The 16,656-nt window shown below is 43.7% G+C and overlaps 1 protein-coding gene across 1 annotated transcript in view; it reads right to left on the reverse strand.

Annotated features, from left to right (window-relative positions):
- ELP1 (elongator acetyltransferase complex subunit 1) overlaps window positions 1–16,656 on the reverse strand; it is a 29,693-nt gene that overhangs the window by 6,301 nt on the left and 6,736 nt on the right. The window contains exons 7-27 of the mRNA XM_084305450.1: window positions 15,478–15,568; window positions 14,833–14,956; window positions 14,092–14,182; window positions 13,427–13,657; window positions 13,163–13,333; window positions 12,674–12,773; window positions 12,327–12,509; window positions 11,448–11,554; window positions 10,833–10,936; window positions 9,952–10,005; window positions 9,745–9,850; window positions 8,983–9,098; window positions 8,175–8,248; window positions 7,467–7,545; window positions 7,235–7,314; window positions 6,211–6,351; window positions 4,975–5,060; window positions 4,203–4,351; window positions 3,227–3,350; window positions 2,671–2,768; window positions 1,335–1,536 (exon numbers count right to left, since the gene is read on the reverse strand). Coding sequence (XP_084161576.1) covers window positions 1,335–1,536; window positions 2,671–2,768; window positions 3,227–3,350; window positions 4,203–4,351; window positions 4,975–5,060; window positions 6,211–6,351; window positions 7,235–7,314; window positions 7,467–7,545; window positions 8,175–8,248; window positions 8,983–9,098; window positions 9,745–9,850; window positions 9,952–10,005; window positions 10,833–10,936; window positions 11,448–11,554; window positions 12,327–12,509; window positions 12,674–12,773; window positions 13,163–13,333; window positions 13,427–13,657; window positions 14,092–14,182; window positions 14,833–14,956; window positions 15,478–15,568 — 2,511 coding nt within the window. The remainder of the gene's footprint in view (window positions 1–1,334; window positions 1,537–2,670; window positions 2,769–3,226; window positions 3,351–4,202; window positions 4,352–4,974; window positions 5,061–6,210; window positions 6,352–7,234; window positions 7,315–7,466; window positions 7,546–8,174; window positions 8,249–8,982; window positions 9,099–9,744; window positions 9,851–9,951; window positions 10,006–10,832; window positions 10,937–11,447; window positions 11,555–12,326; window positions 12,510–12,673; window positions 12,774–13,162; window positions 13,334–13,426; window positions 13,658–14,091; window positions 14,183–14,832; window positions 14,957–15,477; window positions 15,569–16,656) is intronic.

Here is a 16,656-nt window from a genome sequence, read left to right on the forward strand (position 1 = left end):
GGATTTTCGACTACAAAACAATAAAGTACAGGAACATCCCACTCACTGTAGCACCTTCTACCTGCTCAGACACTTATTTAATCTGCATGATAAAAAGAAGGGCTGCCTGATGTCGAGAATTCATTAACCTGTATCATCATCAGCCAGTTGCTTGTGAAATTGATGATTCTTGTCTCTCATAGCCACTTGAAGAACCTCTCCCCTACAGTTTTAGACAGAAATAGTGAAGAGTCCCCTGAGTGGAGGAAGGCAGGATGTAAACAGGAAATCTCTCTTGAAAGCTTCAGTGTATCACAGTCTCAGTATCTGCTGGGAGAATTATGTCTGTTGCTCTCTGTGGTATAGCCAGGAAGCACCAAACCTATGGGATTCAAGACTTATAGTCCCTTAAAACTTAGGACCAGCTTTAGCACTGGCTTTTCTGTTAGGGTGTAAGTGAGAAAATGATACACAGGGCCAAGAAAAAAAAAAAAGAAATTACCTAAGCTAATTGCATCGAATTTTATGTGCTCATCCTGCTAAATTACAGTTGTGATTTAAGAGGGGGCACTAGAAAAAGCGTTAAAGGCAAGTCATGAAGGATCCAAACTGCATTAAGTGATAGAAAAATAAAATACTGGAATATCCAAATCTGGAAGACTACTCCCAGAAGCCATTCCCACTGTTTAAGGGGTTCTTCATAAACTCTTCCTCTGAGTATAGCAAAACCCAGGATTATGCTCCATTTTCTTGCTGAAATACGTGCCAGGCTCACGACACATCTCATGCATGAAGCCTCGTGTTTCTTAGTGAGCACAAACTCTTAAGAGAACCCATCTTTTTTTCCGGCAGTAGGACCACACGTAGCTTTATGTGTACCTGCCTGTCCTGACTGCTAGCAGGCATTACGGAGAAAACATGAAGATGGAGCACCAAATTCTGCAACAGCCTTTAAGGTCTGTGGCTAGGCAATATCTGTGTGCACAGCATCTGGAGGACTCAGTCACGTCAGATGCTTTAAACAATCTCCATTCCCTGAGGTTAACCAAGGAAACAATCTGGAACAGCAGTTCAGCAACAGGTTGCAAGGAAAATGCAAGAACCAGTCAGCCCCGGGTAGCCAAGGCCATAACTAGCTCGGCAACTCTGGGGTGCCAACCAGCTCAGCCCCAGCATCTTTTGGTTCCTGTGAGAAACAAAGGTGATGTGCAATCACATAAACCCATGGGAATTACAGTCCTTTAAGAAAAACACTGAAGACTGAGGCTTTCTCTGATTTTACTGAAAAATCAGAACGAACGAGAAATAAAAGCAGCCAGTTTTGGTCTGCTCACCTCCACCCTCTCAAAGCCTACCTGCCATGCTCTGTGCCAGGCTGGACAGCTTATCTGTCGTGTAACCAAGCCGTGAAGCCATGCACAGGGCTTGCTGCCAGCTGCCACTGCTCAGAAATGCATCGAGTGCTTTTGCAAAGATGCCAGCCCGAGCAAATATCAGTGCAGCCTGTTCATAAAGCTGCTTCTGAATCAAATACTCCCCATATGCATCGCTGATATCCTGCAAGACAGGGACAAAAGAGAAGTAAGAAATCAGCTGTGGAGTCAGCAGCAGTCCTACACTAGTGAGAATTAAATGGATATCATCCCCTGAGGAACCTCCAGGCACAATGTTCTATCTCATTTCAAACTTTTTATCAGCTGAAGGGTTTTGATCAGCACACACAGACTTTTCATACAGTACTAAAGTAAGAGACATAAGGAAATACCTAACTTACCAAGCTGGGTAACCTACAAACTGCAGGAAATCAGCCCCTTCTTCCCTACTCCAACCAGTAATTTTTGTTAGGTCTCCCTGAACCATGTCACCCTAGGAGTCAAAGACTGGGGCAAGAGGGTGCAGGCCCTCGAACTCTGTAGGCACAGGCTGTTCAAAATCAATACATGCAGCTTCTCTAGGCTATTCCAAGCTCACAATCTATATCAAGAAGGGGATGATATATTTGACTGGAGTAATACAGAAAGAATAAAAGACTCCATATTAAGCCAGAAACAAATCTCTCTTGAGAGAGACCTTTCTACTGTCACCTTGCTGCAGAAAGACAAGTTTCTGCATCACCCTTCTTACTTCTTCACCAACTTCTTTTACAAAGGCTTGTTTGTTGTATACTTAAAAAAAAAAAATAAATTAAATTAAATGCATTCATTTACATTTGACAATAGCCTTGGGCAAGCTACAGTTCTTCAGGACTGAAATCTACAAGGGACTCTACATGCTAGAAAAGGGCACACCTAAGAGTGCCTCAAGCTCTCTAACGCTCTCCAGAATAGTTTACAGACAACAAAATGTCCCCATACAACCTGCAAGTGCTACACAGAAAACCTGTATCACAAACATCAAGATGAGTACACCACAAGACAGCACAGCAGAAACCAAACTCCCAGGTGCTCTCTTGGACATGAGATCAAAGAAGTAACAGCTGCTCTTTCAATGACCAGACCTAGCAGGCTCAGTGCTAAGAGTAATTCCAGGTATGTTGGAGAAAGGTCTCAGACAACACAGGAGGAGCAACGCCCTACAAAACCTGAATGCAAGTGACTGTTGTCTCACTCCTGCCCTCACTCAAGGTGCGGGGGATATGCAAACAACTATGTGAGAGAATTAAAAACCTGCATGCTACACATGCTTACACACCTTGTACTCCTGAGTGCTGGAGGCGTACAGCTTCAAGGCTTCACAATACAGATTCTGATCTTTCACCAAGTTCAGAAACTCAGAGAAGTGTTCAGGACCTGCAGAGATATTTTATTTTTTGTAGCAACAAAAGAGAAAGTACATGACTCCCACGGACCCCGCCCAGACAGGGTTCATTTTATTAAGAAGCAACAAGAGGTGCTTTGGTGTAAGGTCGTAAGTGCACCTACTCTATCACCCCAAACCCAAGGGATTCACTTTCTTAAGGTTTGCTTCACTTTTGCCAGCAGAGTTAACTGGGGAAAAGTCAACAGCAACTGGAAGAAAACAAAGGCTTATGCTTCACGATCACAGGACAGTAAACACATGCCCACCTTTCTCCCTGCCCCAAGCTACACTACAAAAACTATGGAGAAAAAGTTAACCAAGCATTACCGGGAGAGAAGATGACCTTGTGAAATTCTCCTTCTTTAGCTATTTCCCCCCAAAGGTTCTTTGAAAGAAAAATGTTCTACTACAGAATTTCTTAGAGATGCTGCATGTGCAGGACACCTACCACATTTGCTGAGGTGTCCAAGAGCTTTTGCATATCTCTTCAAATGTTTGTCTATGGTGTACCGCTGATAATTGGTCTCCATCTTCTGGAGAGTATTTAAGAAGGGTAAATATTCTTTTGGGTCCTGTGAAGAATAATAAAAACAGCAGCTTAGTTAGTCTGATAAAATCCTTATTCACACCCCACCTTCAACAGCAGACAGCCCCAAATTTTAAATTATATCATAACACACTAAAGAAAATTTTTCATTAAAATGTAAGCCATCCTGGAGAATCAGTTCTGTGTGTGTACTCTTGCCTGGTAACTTAAATTACCAGGCTCACACATGAACTTCAGCACTATCCAGAGACTATGGACACTTAAAATTAAAATTCCCATGTATTTGATACGCATCACACTTAATATTGTTTACTAGTAGCTATTATCATATGTAAATTTGCCTTTATACAGCTGCCTGGTATCTTCCACACCAGAAGTCATGAAAATCACATTCCTGTGTTTTAAGCCCGTTAACACAAAGAGGATGTTTTAATTGACAGGCAACAGGCTCTGCTGTAACATCTGGAAACTCTGTGAAGATCCTGATGGGGATTTTCATTGAGACTTCAAGTTACAGATGCTGGAAGATACACGCTGTTGTTGTAGCCACCACCAACTAAGCAAAAACTGAAAGAGTACAGAACTAGAATGCAGCCACAATGCTGTAGACGACAGTCCTCCCCTACTCTGCAGTGCTGCTCTAGAACAGACCTGTATCACTTTGAGCACAAACAAGTTCCCTAACTTGTGCTCAAAGAGTACTAATAGATGCAGAGGCATGCCATATTCCTCGCATCACCCCAAACACACAGAGGACCTGAGCAACTGAAATCCTGCCTGTGCAGAGAGCTACAACTAATAAAACATGTGGGCTGACTCACAAACTACAATGAACCTTTGGGAAAGAAAACTGTTCACTGAAACTATAAACCAAGACCTTTTGAGACTTTTCTGCCACCATGATGACTAAATCAAAGTCATATGTGCCCAGGGAGTAATCATACAATTCATTGACATCCACAAGGAAAAGCAGGTATTTTAGTGCTTCCTCTGCACTCACAGCTGTGACATTTGGAGAAATGCTCTCTGTAAAGAAAGAAACACAACATCAGTCACATCATTAGCAGTGGAACACCGGTCTGAGAAATGGATGCAGTATCTAGCACAACCTTAACACCACATAAAGACCACTAAACTGATGGCTCACTCCACCTTGCAGGAGGGGTTACTTGGCTGTTTGCAGAGTCTTTCCCACACAGCTTCAAAAAACATCCCAAGCACAGTAATTTATGCAGCGTGCTATAGTGACAAGTCAGAAGTATCAGCACAGAATAAAAGCACAGTCTAACAGTTTGAGGCACCAGGACCTAGAACAGAAACCTCCTACTCCATGCTGGGAGAAACTCGGTTCTGAACTGAAAGACAAAACAGCTCCAGCTCTTGCCTGCCTGCTGACATACCTAGACAAAGGATGAGCAAAGGGTAGGCACAAAACTTAAGAAGGGTAAGTACAAAACTACTCATCTTAGCTGACAAACTGCTGTTCTATTAACAGCAGTTTCAAGTTTCATAGTTAGTTTCAGGAACATTTCTTTTTTCTGACAACCTCCACAAACAGCCACCTTAAAACAATTTTCAGGGTAAACCATGCTAACAATGAAAGCTCCAAACTCCACATATTTTCAACTCTTGTGTTCCTGATACAACACCTCGAAGATCATGAACCTTCTGGAGAGCAATTTCCAGTTCTGGAGGATTTTTCTTTACATGTGCTGTCAGTATTGATAGGCAGTATCTAAAAAAAACAGAAGCAGTAGATGAAAAAATTAGACAACACTTCCTTTAAAGAAAAGATCATCTTTAAAGGTCCCTTCCAACCCAAACCATTCTACAGTTCTGCGAAAGAAAAAAACTACTCAAGCTTTTTCAATGAAAACAGAGAACAAGAGAAGAACCAAATATACCAAAGAGATTTTTTTTTTTTAATTTAAATTAGACTAGATTAAATTTAATTTAAATTTATTATTTTTTTAAATTTAAATTAAATTTTCCCAAACGTACTGCAAGACTGGAGGTGTGTTTTGAGTAGAATGAGCTTTCTTGCTATGCCAGACGGTATGAATGGAGAGGTAACACCCATCAAAAAGCTCAGATTGCTGGGTGTAATTTTCCAGATTAAATTTGGCATTTTTTATTTTTTATTTTTAATAAAAATGAAAGCTTTCTAGGAGGTTATTTCCACTTTCATATTATTCACATGTACTATTTCAAAACAGGTTTCCCGTGTAAGGAAATGCTTTGATTACCAACACAGTTTGCTGTAAAGTGTCTTAGTTTTCAAGGTACAGCAACAAACCACTGTCTGCTGCTCCTGTATCCACTGTTTCACACGTGAGTTGCCCAGGATTTAACACTGCTTCACCAACCACTGATATTATCCTATTTTCCCACCCTTTAATTTTTGTCTAGTCTTGATTCATCCAAGGAGGATGGTGACAAAAAGGTAACCATTCAGAAATACAGCTGAAGATTTACAAAAATAATTCAGTCTCAGACAGAACAGCTGAGGTTTTTCTGAAATGCCATCTGCTCCATAAAGCCAGCACTTCCCTGGGATGACAATCTTGCTCATCTCTCTCCATCCCCCATGTCACACAGTGTTCCTAAATTCAGTGTATTTTTCAAACCCTTGTAGGCGTCCTGCCTCTATTTCTTTAATACTTCAGGGAAAAGATATTTTGCTATCTCTGGAATTATTAGATGCTGTGCTTTTCAGAAGAGTATCCTCAGCAGATAGTAGGTACAGCGATACAGGCTTTGCAGAGCACAGGTTCACCTCAGGGGATCCAAAGCAAAATAACTGACATTAAGGACAGCTTCGCTTTTCTGCTAGTGATTTAACAGAAATCTCTCTAGTAGTTCCTTCACCATAAGCAAATGCTCACTTTTCAGGGTCAATACGCTCCATGGCAACTCTCATCATATCACATATGAGGTTTACTTTCTTCTGATCGAGATGCTGACGTGGTTGAGCATTACTGCTACCATTCGGAGTCGGGTACATGCTCTTTGTGAAATCTTCCTCTCTAAATAAAAAGACACGAACACCAGCCTGGTCCGTCACTTAGTTCAGCACAAAGACAGTAACATTAAAACACAGAAATGTATGCAGAAACAAAATAGCTCATATGTCATTCAGCGCAGACAAACAATCTGCCACACTACCAGAAAGCTCTCCAACATCTCTTATCCATCCCAATTGATTTTTAGCCAAATGAGGTACTGAAAAAAACCAAGAACTGGTCAGAGCTGCTGTAGTTACACAAGACTTGGAAGGTAGTATTTTCAAGATACAGCTGCATTCTACTAAATCCACTGTGGAGGCGCTGGGCAAAGAACGCTTCTGAAAATTAAGACATTTGATTTTACTTCTAGACAAAGATTTAAGGTCAGGTCAAAACTGAAAATAGACACAGAGAAGACGAGTGTTAGCTCTAGTTCCCAAACAAATTACTTCAGCAAGCCTGAGAAGTCTTGAAGCTACCAGTGCTTTAAAACCTCTTTGTCACTCAACCTCAGAAAGAAATCAGGGCGTCTGATTTGGGAATCTAAACAAGTAACTTGGCTTCAGGTCTCAGACAAACAGGGCTGTCATGCCTTTCTTTATAGGGGTACAAAACCTTTTGTCAACATTTGTCCTTCTACAGAAAGCCAGCAGACAAGTCAAAGCAGTCAGATGGTGTCCTAACAATCCCTTAGTGGAAAAATGTAATGATTGCCTCCAAGTTGAAATTCCCCAAAAGATACACTTACTGTCCTTGAAACAACTGAGCTCACTTGAGTTTTTATGACCCAGCACATCAGATTTCTGTCTGAGTCCTTCCACTGAAACTGAATAGCTGCCAATACTTTGTCAAAACAATCCACCACCAATTACATGCATGCTTTCATTTGCAGAATTATACTCACTTCAGTTCTGTGAAAAACAAGTTGATATGGTTCACAGAATCTATTTGCTTGATAAAGGTTTCTACGTTTTCCAGAAATACCTGAAATGAACAAGAGTATTGCTACTGTTATTCTGACAAGTACAGGAACTACAGGAGCAAGTTCAAAGACCTTCTTTGAATGTACAAGATGAAGGAATCCGACCAGACTAGATGGATATGGAAAAGGACACAACAGAACTGGGCATACTTGCCTTGGGATTGTGGTCATAGAGAAGATTGAGGTTGATCCTCAGCTTCCTCATGCACTGAAATGCTTCCCTGAACATAAGCCTGGGGGAATGAGTCAAGAGGGACAGTTTACATATTGGATAGGTACAGTATCCACAAACAGAGGCAGCTCACTAGAGGTAACTACAGACCCAGCTGGAGGGGAACAACAGCCTAGGCAACAAGCCACATAGACTGCCTTCCAGAAAAACCGTGTGAGGTCAGTCCTCTTCACTGCCAGCCTCTGCAGTTGAGCGGACCAGTAGATCAGGTTGCAGTAGGTTGGGGACAGGCTTTGAGTTTTTATATTCCTCTCTTAGAGAACTACACTTAAGTCTAATGGAACAACTTCTCTTTCAGAGAACTTGAACAAAATTATTTAGCAAATACAACATGAAAAATAGCAAGCAAGTCATGAAGGGATCAAAATGTCTGGAGAACGGAGCAGACCAAGATCTCTCCCACCCACTCAGTCTTAGTACATAAATAAGCCCCTCAATGGTGAAATGTGAGTCAGATGGGACTGCTGAAATTTGGATTTCTAGGTGGTAGACCCAGAAACAGTTTCATTCCTACCTAGAAAGCCAGTTTCTTTGAGTCCAGCCTCCCATCCTTCTGCAGCACTACGAGAGATGGGCTCTGAACAGCTCAGCATGGGGGAGGGAAGACCAGAATATGCCGGCACCATTTACCTGTCTAGCCACTTTCGAATCTGGGCAAGAACCAGAGCTCGGTGGTGAACGGTCTCCAGATTTCCTCTTGGCATCTATAGCATAAGATCCACATCATTATTTCTTGTAGCTACTTAGCCTACATAGAAGACAAAGTGAGGATAGGCTAACTCTTCTAGGCTTGTCTGCTATTTGCAGTTTCACGTGCTTGTTTGTTCACCTCAAAGAACAGTTTCACTTAACCTGAATCATCTGAAAATTCTCTCAGCTCAGGAACATTCCTTCCTTAGGAGGCTAGACCCCACACAACAGGACAAGACACAGAGCAAACTGATTTGGCTCTCAGGTTCTTGCTGCTCTGAAGAGGATGTTAGGCTACAGACCTCCAGAGGTCCGTAACAGATGAATCCTTCCATGTCCTGTGAGCCTCTGCTGGTTCTCAAGAGTGAGCACAGCACTCAAAATTTGGACAAACTTGATGCCAAATCTAATGGAGGGTTGCTAGAACATACAGCGAGTACAAAGAGGCGGGTCTGAGATTCACAGAAGAGGCCACAACACGTAACATTAATCTGCCTCAGCCAGTAGGAATTTGAACAACACCCCCAGTTTGGTATGAACACAGTTGCCTGTGCTCCAACTAACTCCCAGAGACATGCTCAAAATCGCTCCATATCTAGCCTAGAGATTGGAAGTGCTGTGCTGCAGCAGCACAGGAGATCAGCTTTGTAGTGCTGTGTGCATTATTTGCAGATTGATCAGCTACCTACCGAGACAAGCCCTCTACACCCCAACAGCAAACCTCAGCAGACATGTGCAGAGCACTGACCTGCAGCACAACCTTTGTGTCCTGGGGCACAACGGTGACGATACGCGAGCCTCGCTCCACCTTGCGCAGCGTCTCGCTGTTAGGGGCTGCAGCACTGCTCAGGCCAGCCTGAAGGGCTGAAGACAGCAGTTATCAGCAGACACGCACACACGCCCCTGCACAGTGCCACCTGCACAGCTTTCCTGTGTAGCTCTGCAAGGTCTCCTACTTCCCCAGCTCGGTCAACAACACATCGATGGTCCTTAATGGCTGCAAGCAGGTCGAGAACCTTTTAGCGCTGAGCAGTGCTGTACAAGGTAGAGGTGTGCCCTCTATACACCAGGAACATAAAGCTTAATGCACCAGAGAGAGGAGCACTGAAAGCTGTAGAGCGCCAATAACCTGTCGTCCTGACCCTCATGAGGGCCTCATCTCCCTAATGGACAGAAACTTCCTGTTGGGATCCCTTCTCTGCCACATGCCCTTGAATACCAGAGCGCCTTTTCTGTTTTTGGACATGTAAGGAAGGAGAGAATGCAGAGCTAAGCTGTTGAAAATAGGGAAGGAACAACCATAGGACAAATCCTGCTCCCTGGGAAGAATGCATGATATTCAGAGTCATTCTCCTGTGCTCCTTCCTCTCTTGTAGATTTTTGCAAGCAGCTCTCTTCCTCTGTCCTAAAGTAGCTGCTTTGAATGACCCAAATACAGCAGGTTTGGATGTGGAAAAATGGGGACACATTGCAGGTCCAAGACAATGGCCATGGCAGAACTGGCATTTACCTTTCACTGTTAGGTCCTTCAAACAGAAGCACTGACAGGTGTGGGAGTTGGTTGTCACCAACAAAAATTCATTGTATGTTGTAAATGAGGTGATGTTGGAAGCAACCTGTAGAAAAATTACTATGTTTACTGCTGTATAGAGCACAAAAGGAAATCTGCCTTTGGCAGAGGAAAAGGGGACAGAGTAAGGGGAAAATGCTTTGGTACCTCAGTGTCATTAACAAAAAAACGGCATCGATCAGTGAGGCCCAAGATCACCTCCTGTAAATGAAAAGGATGACAAGCGTAAGGAATCAGTGTCTCAATCTCCAGTGTTTCACCACAGTGACTGGCAATGGATTCGAGTGCTTTACAACTGAGTATTAACTACCTCATGTGAACGATCTAGAAAAGCCGGACAGGAAGTCAGGCAGTCTCTATTCCAGGAGGGTTTACCTAAGTGTCTTTAAATACTTCTGGCTGGAAAACTAGCTTGGTTTACCCTGTCACAGAAACATAACAAAAGCAGAAGCCACACCAGACCATTTCGTTTATTTTATTTAGCAGCTTTAGGTGCAAAATAACAGAGGATAGACACTAGTAGAGAGGAGAAGAGATTAAAGCAACTCCATACCACACTCACCTGGATACCCACTGAAGGAAAGAAACCCTGAAAATAGCAGCAAAATAGCTAGTGATTCCTTAAGCTGTTGTTGGTGATGGTTTCTCGATAGTTACAGGAAACACTACTAGCAGTAGATCTGCAGTAACTCAGAGCAGACGTATTTGCTAAAAGGATAGCTTCAAATAAAACAGAGCAAAATGCTGTTTTCACAGAGCACAGCAGTAACTGATGAAAATCTTAGAATTGAAATTTCTTGCTCTTCAATTAGATTATTCATGAAATTAACAGGAAGGGGAGATTGGATGTTACCTACAAGCCATCAGAAATGCTCTAGAAGACAAGGAAAGATGTGCTGTCAGATCTGCATAGGGCCTTACAAAGAACCCAGTTAAGTATCACTGGACCCTGGGCAGAAAATTATGGTGCACGTTTGACACAAAGAACAAGTAAGTTAGGAGTTCAAACTGCTCACAGTCTTACTTACTTCACCACCGATCCTCGTGAGAGCAGTCTGCACGCAAAGCTGGGGGAACTGGACAGCACAGCCACTGCTACTCTGCCAGGGCTCAAGGACTGGAGGAGAAGCCTCTGAAGAGCAAAGAAGATCAGACTGTTTTCCAGCCTAAGATTCAGACATTACAGCCACATAATATAAATCCCAGGAAACCACAGCTGCAAGTATCTGACAGTATCTGACATGGAGAGGAGGAATATTAAAATGTAAGTCCAGCACATGGCAGAATAGAAGGTGGTAACTTCTAGAGGCTCAGAAGCGACTTTATTCTACTACAGAACAAGAAGCACCAAGGATGTGGCAATTCAGTCACCACTTCTGACACCTCTAAACCTGTTGTCATCTTTTCAAATGACAAAGTCAGAGCTATCATTCTCAACAACATTAACTGCTCTCAGTTGAAAATCACCAATTCTAATCAATTTGTGGGGCTAGAAGGAGCATGAAATCCAGCACTAACCACTATCAAGGGTCATGTTCCCATGTTCCTGCAAGTCAAATCATCATTAAATGTTTTAAGATTTTATTTATTTTTTTAAAACAACTACACCTCAGGCCAGGGGGCCTTAATAGGGTCCAGCTTACCCCAGAGGTACTTCAGGATCCGTCCATCGGCCAGCTGTAGAGCTACAGTTTTGGTCACTGGGCTGCAGCACAGGCTTATCACTTCTCCATCTACAGGCACAGATAACCTGAAGCAAGGTACAGAAGACACAGAGCATCAGTCATGGTTGATACATTTAACACCCTAATCCTCCATTCCCTGGGGCCAGAGTGAAGGGTGTAGATCTCCAGCCCGGACCCATATCTTTGTCATGTAAATCCTTACATCCTTCTTCAGTCTTTTCACACTTACATGAGCTGACACTGGTAAAAAAAGAGCACTAACAACTTGTGTCAATTAGTGTTTGCCTAGCTGTGCTAGTCACTGTCTGCACACTTACAGCACCCTGCAAAACCCACACTTCTTTTGTTCTGATCTACAGTTCACATGCAAATTACCCTGCCTTTGCCTTGTAAGTGCTGCAGAAAGTGACTCTCAGGATCCCTCTGTGAAGCAGATCTTTGTAGTCCACTTGGCTTCCTTTCATGCTGACTGCACAAAGACCAGCAGTTAGTTGCAGGAGGAAGACAGGAATAACAAAAGGCTACCAGTCCTCTCTGGACTTTAGTAATGTGGACAAAGGGTAGAACTGAGAAACTTGCTCCAAGGGCCTGGACTTCAGAGAAGGTAACAGAGATATCCCGCACTGACACGGGCATGCTGGCATACCACGTCTTGTTAGGCTGGGCGTAGGCATTAGGACTACATGCAGGCAGCTTCATGAGCTGTTTTGTTCTCCTGCAGGAAGACAGCCAAATCCCCCAAGGCCAGTCCCCCAACAGCCTCCAGGATGCACGAGAGAATTCCTTCTAAGCCCCAAGGCACTCTCAGACCTCACCCACTGTTGCAATCTCTTGTACCGTAAATTCAGGTGCTCTTCTTCAGCTCCAGTCACATGAGGTGCTGCAGTCAGGTGGTGAAGGACAGACTGAGAAGCACGCTGATTCTGACCGACCACCAGGAAGCTGTCATCTGGCAGCCACGTCAGAGATCGGAGCCCAAGAGGATGCATCATCTCATCGGCGCTGCTGCCCAGATCAACCCTGTCATGAAATAAGAAAGACCATGAAGAAAATAGAACTCAATTTTAGTTTTTACATCAAAAACCTCACTGCAGAAAGCCAAGATCCTCCTAGGCACAGCCTGGCTGTAGAGACACACAGCATGGCTAGGAGTCCACTCTGCAGTTGCACTAGTTCTGTATTACCTGTATGTTTTATCCAGGTGTGGCGTTTCCACATTGGCTTTAAATCCATTTCCACCCACAGCTCCTAACCTGATAGCGGGATCCTTCACTGTCCTCTGTCCTAACAAACACAGAACAAAATAGAGTTCAGACATTCTGCCAACAGAATTCTGCCCTTCCATTTTCATCCTTATAAAAAAAACACAGATGCTACAGGAAGTGATTATGAAAATATAAAATATACCACCCCTACATGTACAACCAGCACATCCTCCTCCTTATTAACATTCACCCTGAGGAACAGAACTACCTTGTAATGTCGCAAAGCATAACCGAGAGGCTGTGGCAGCGGTCTCTTGTCCAACAGCACACTGAGTATTACCCTGTTCATAGGAGTGCTTCGGGAAGTGCTGGGCAGCTCAAACAGACCCTGTACAGCTAATCCCAGATTGATTCCAAGTGTCAGGGACAGGGTTTCTGTTAAAAAGCAATAGTGAAACATACTCTCACCATATCTGTACACAGTGATCTTGTTATCAGCATCCAGGACAGCCATGTCTCCACTATGTTTAGGATCTGTGTGAAATGCAACCTGATTAACTGCTTGTTTGAGCTGAAGCTCATAGGTACACATGGGCGGAGGCACCACAGCATGCTGGAATGCCGTGACAAGCACTTTATCTGTGGAAGAAAGCAGAAAGAAACCAAGCTGTAACAAGTTTCAAATGTCAGAAAGGCTCTTATTAGGTTCTTTACTGAAAGCAGGAGTCTTACCTCCATCTATGACAGCCACATTTGCCACGTGCTGGCTGTTCTGCCCCATCCCATGGTCTGTGGTCCAGTGCCAGTCATAGCAGAGGTACTGCCAGCCCTGGCAGAGCACATGCAGCCTATATGGGACCACTGGGTCCCACAGCAGTGACACCAGCTTATTTTTTTCCATGTTGCCAAAATGCAGACTTTGCTTCAAGTACCAGTGATAGTTCCCTGTGGTCCATAGCTGAACTATAGATAAAAAAAATAAATAAAGTTACCAGACATTACTACTTGAGACCCATCTCAAACCCTCCCCACTGCCCTTCTGCAGGCGATTTAACAGTTTTACCCTCCAGACCATGGGCTCTGTCATACAACACCCTGCACAAGAAAATTGCAACCCCTGATTTAAATCAAAGGAGTTGATCTTAGAATTCCTCTATCTCCCCTCTCTGAGAAGGGAAGGGATCACACCCTAAGCATTCCATGTAATACCACCTTCAGATACAGCAACCTGGGAGATGCTTTGAGCTCAAGCTAGCTAGCGTTTCTTCCTGACCTGCAGAGGGATCTCAAAGCTGTAGATAAGCCATCCCAAAGTCTCCTCTCCTGCAGAGGAATATCCTTTGCTGACCACATTCACAGGCAAGTGTAAAATCCAGAGCCTCACAGAGCGCTCTCACCGTAACTGTTTGGGTTGGAGTTTTCAGTCTTCAGCTCTTCCAGCCATATAGCCAGGACCGTGGAATCTGCATTCCAAAGCAGTTCATTAACCTGCAGAAACAAAAGATGGCTCTTACTGGATACCGCTGCCTCTGCAAAGACTGGGTACATTTCAGATCAGTTTTCAAGACCATGAGTTGTTCCTTATGTTCAACAAGGTAAGGTACATGCCTTAAGGTACTAACACAGTACTTGCATACTGCAAAGCTCCTGACAGCTGGAGCAAAGCGCCCTGAAGCAGAACCCATCACAGCAGCTGTACACAGCTGAAGAGGTTATACACAAATGGGACAGCAGAATTCTCTTTGTTGACCTTGGCACTGAGAAATGATCTGCCAAAAGACCTCTCAGTATCCAAAGGCAGAAGTTGAAACCACGCCTTAGTAGCAGATTTTCACTTACATTATTTGGGACAATGTGAATTATTTCACCTCACTCCTGGGTGAGCTGGCATCCTAAATGGCGTTTCTGAAGCATTTGCCTAATATAAAGTATACAGAGGCCAGCAGTACCCTAGGGGTACAACACCCCAGTTTTGCTCTGTACTGAAAGCTGCAGAAGGCATTGCATCTTCACTGTTCTCTCTTCCACTAGGACCAGCACTAACTGCAAAGTCAAAAACTTCCTCTTAGAATCTGGATAAAGATCTAGTCGTCTTCTCCACTACAGTCTAATGAAAGAAGCCCTGACACGGCACTCACTTTGACCTGCCCTTTCCGGAACGGGAGGGTGAACTCCCCATGAAGAAGTCCATTCTTCTCCAAGAAAACCACATCATGTCTGTTGGGTTTTTCTTGCGTGGATGCTATCAAGTTTCCAGAGGGCCTTAAAAAAACAAACAAACAAAAAAACAAGTAAAAGGAACAGTGGTTGCTCACACAATCACTAACTGTCATTTTAAACACCAATCATCTCCCCTCTCTCCGGAGAGGAAGCTTTCACATGAGAAATGAAGAAAAGGGCAGCAGGAGATCTGTTTTCCTCAGCACCGTTCAGACAAAGTCATAGGTGCAGCACAAACATTTCACAGGGTCCCTAACATCCTCAGGGGAGCAGGTAAGTGTCAGCACAGGCAAAGGCACCTGTAATATTCCTTTTCGCACAGTTAAATCCCAAACCACCTGATACTGAGACAGTGCAGAGAATCTATCCCTTCTTCCCACATATAATGCAAGTTCTTCAGGTCTTACGGGGCTACCCTTCCACATGATGGATCAGAAGATGGCTTTCTTCAAGTTTTGAGAAAAATAAACATGGGAGAATGAAATTAATGCTAAGCAAAAGGCAGAGGCTAGGGAATAAAAACAAGCACTCTGCAGCCCTTAAGCAGGTTCATTGCTACTCACTTCCAGGCCAGTGCTTGTTCTAATCCCGAGATGGGCTCACTTGTTGACTGCAGCACAAGCTCCCTGTTCCACACCCGGACCTTTCGAGCACCTAGAGGTTGAGAAGGCAGGGAGAAAGGGGTGTAAGAAAATACCGGGAAGAGAATCTTAATTTTCATGAGGGTGGGAGAGCAAATTCAGATGTTCATGAATAGAAAGGATATTGCTTTTGTACACCTTATGGGTAACAACAGCACATCAAAACTTCAGTCTCAGGAAGCTCTTCCATAGTAATTGAGTGACTCTACTCAAATAAGTAGGAATTTCAGTTCGAATTAGCTCAGTGGTAGCTGTTTTGCTCTTCAGCAAAACATTTAAATTGTCTTGTATTATTCAAAATCTTCCTGATCCGAAGTACTGAGGGTCAAAACCCAAACTAGTGGAAAAATAGGTCTTTGGTACAGTTCAATATACTGACCAAAACATTTAAACTGCTCAGGAATATCAATCATGGAAGACAATTACAAAACCCAGAGAAAAGCATTATCAATACATAAAGGCTGCAAGGCCAAATTCTTACTATGAGGGACTGTGGGTACTGCAACACCCAGACACATGCACTTGGTATTAGGAACCTGAAAGAGATTGCTTAGAGCTCAAGCAGTGGCTTAGAGATGGTGAAAAAACCAGTTCACTTAGTAACTACTCAGTAGTAAACTCTTCAGACCTCTCACTGGACTGAAAACCAAACTGACAAGAAAGCATTCAAAAGACCGCATTTACAAAATGTCTTTCTGAACCCTTGAATCAAAACAGAGGAGGGAGCAATTAATTAGCTCAAATTCCCAGTTTTAAGTGGCCAATAGACCACAGACAATAGCCAGTTCTTGCCTTGTCTCACTTCCACTTAAGAAGCCTTTTAAACAAGTTGATATGGGCCCCTCACTACAAGAAGGACATGGAGGTGCTTGAGCGGGTGCAGAGAAGGGCGACGAAGCTGGTGAGGGGCCTGGAGAACAAGTCCTACGAGGAGCGGCTGAGGGAGCTGGGCTTGTTCAGCCTGGAGAAGAGGAGGCTCAGGGGCGACCTTATTGCTCTCTATGGGTACCTCAAGGGAGGCTGTAGCGAGGTGGGGGTTGGCCTGTTCTCCCACGTGCCTGGTGACAGGACGAGGGGGAATGGGCTTAAGTTGAGCCAGGG

Source organism: Netta rufina (assembly GCF_964035555.1).
Source record: "Netta rufina genome assembly, chromosome: Z".
Taxonomy (NCBI): domain Eukaryota; kingdom Metazoa; phylum Chordata; class Aves; order Anseriformes; family Anatidae; genus Netta; species Netta rufina.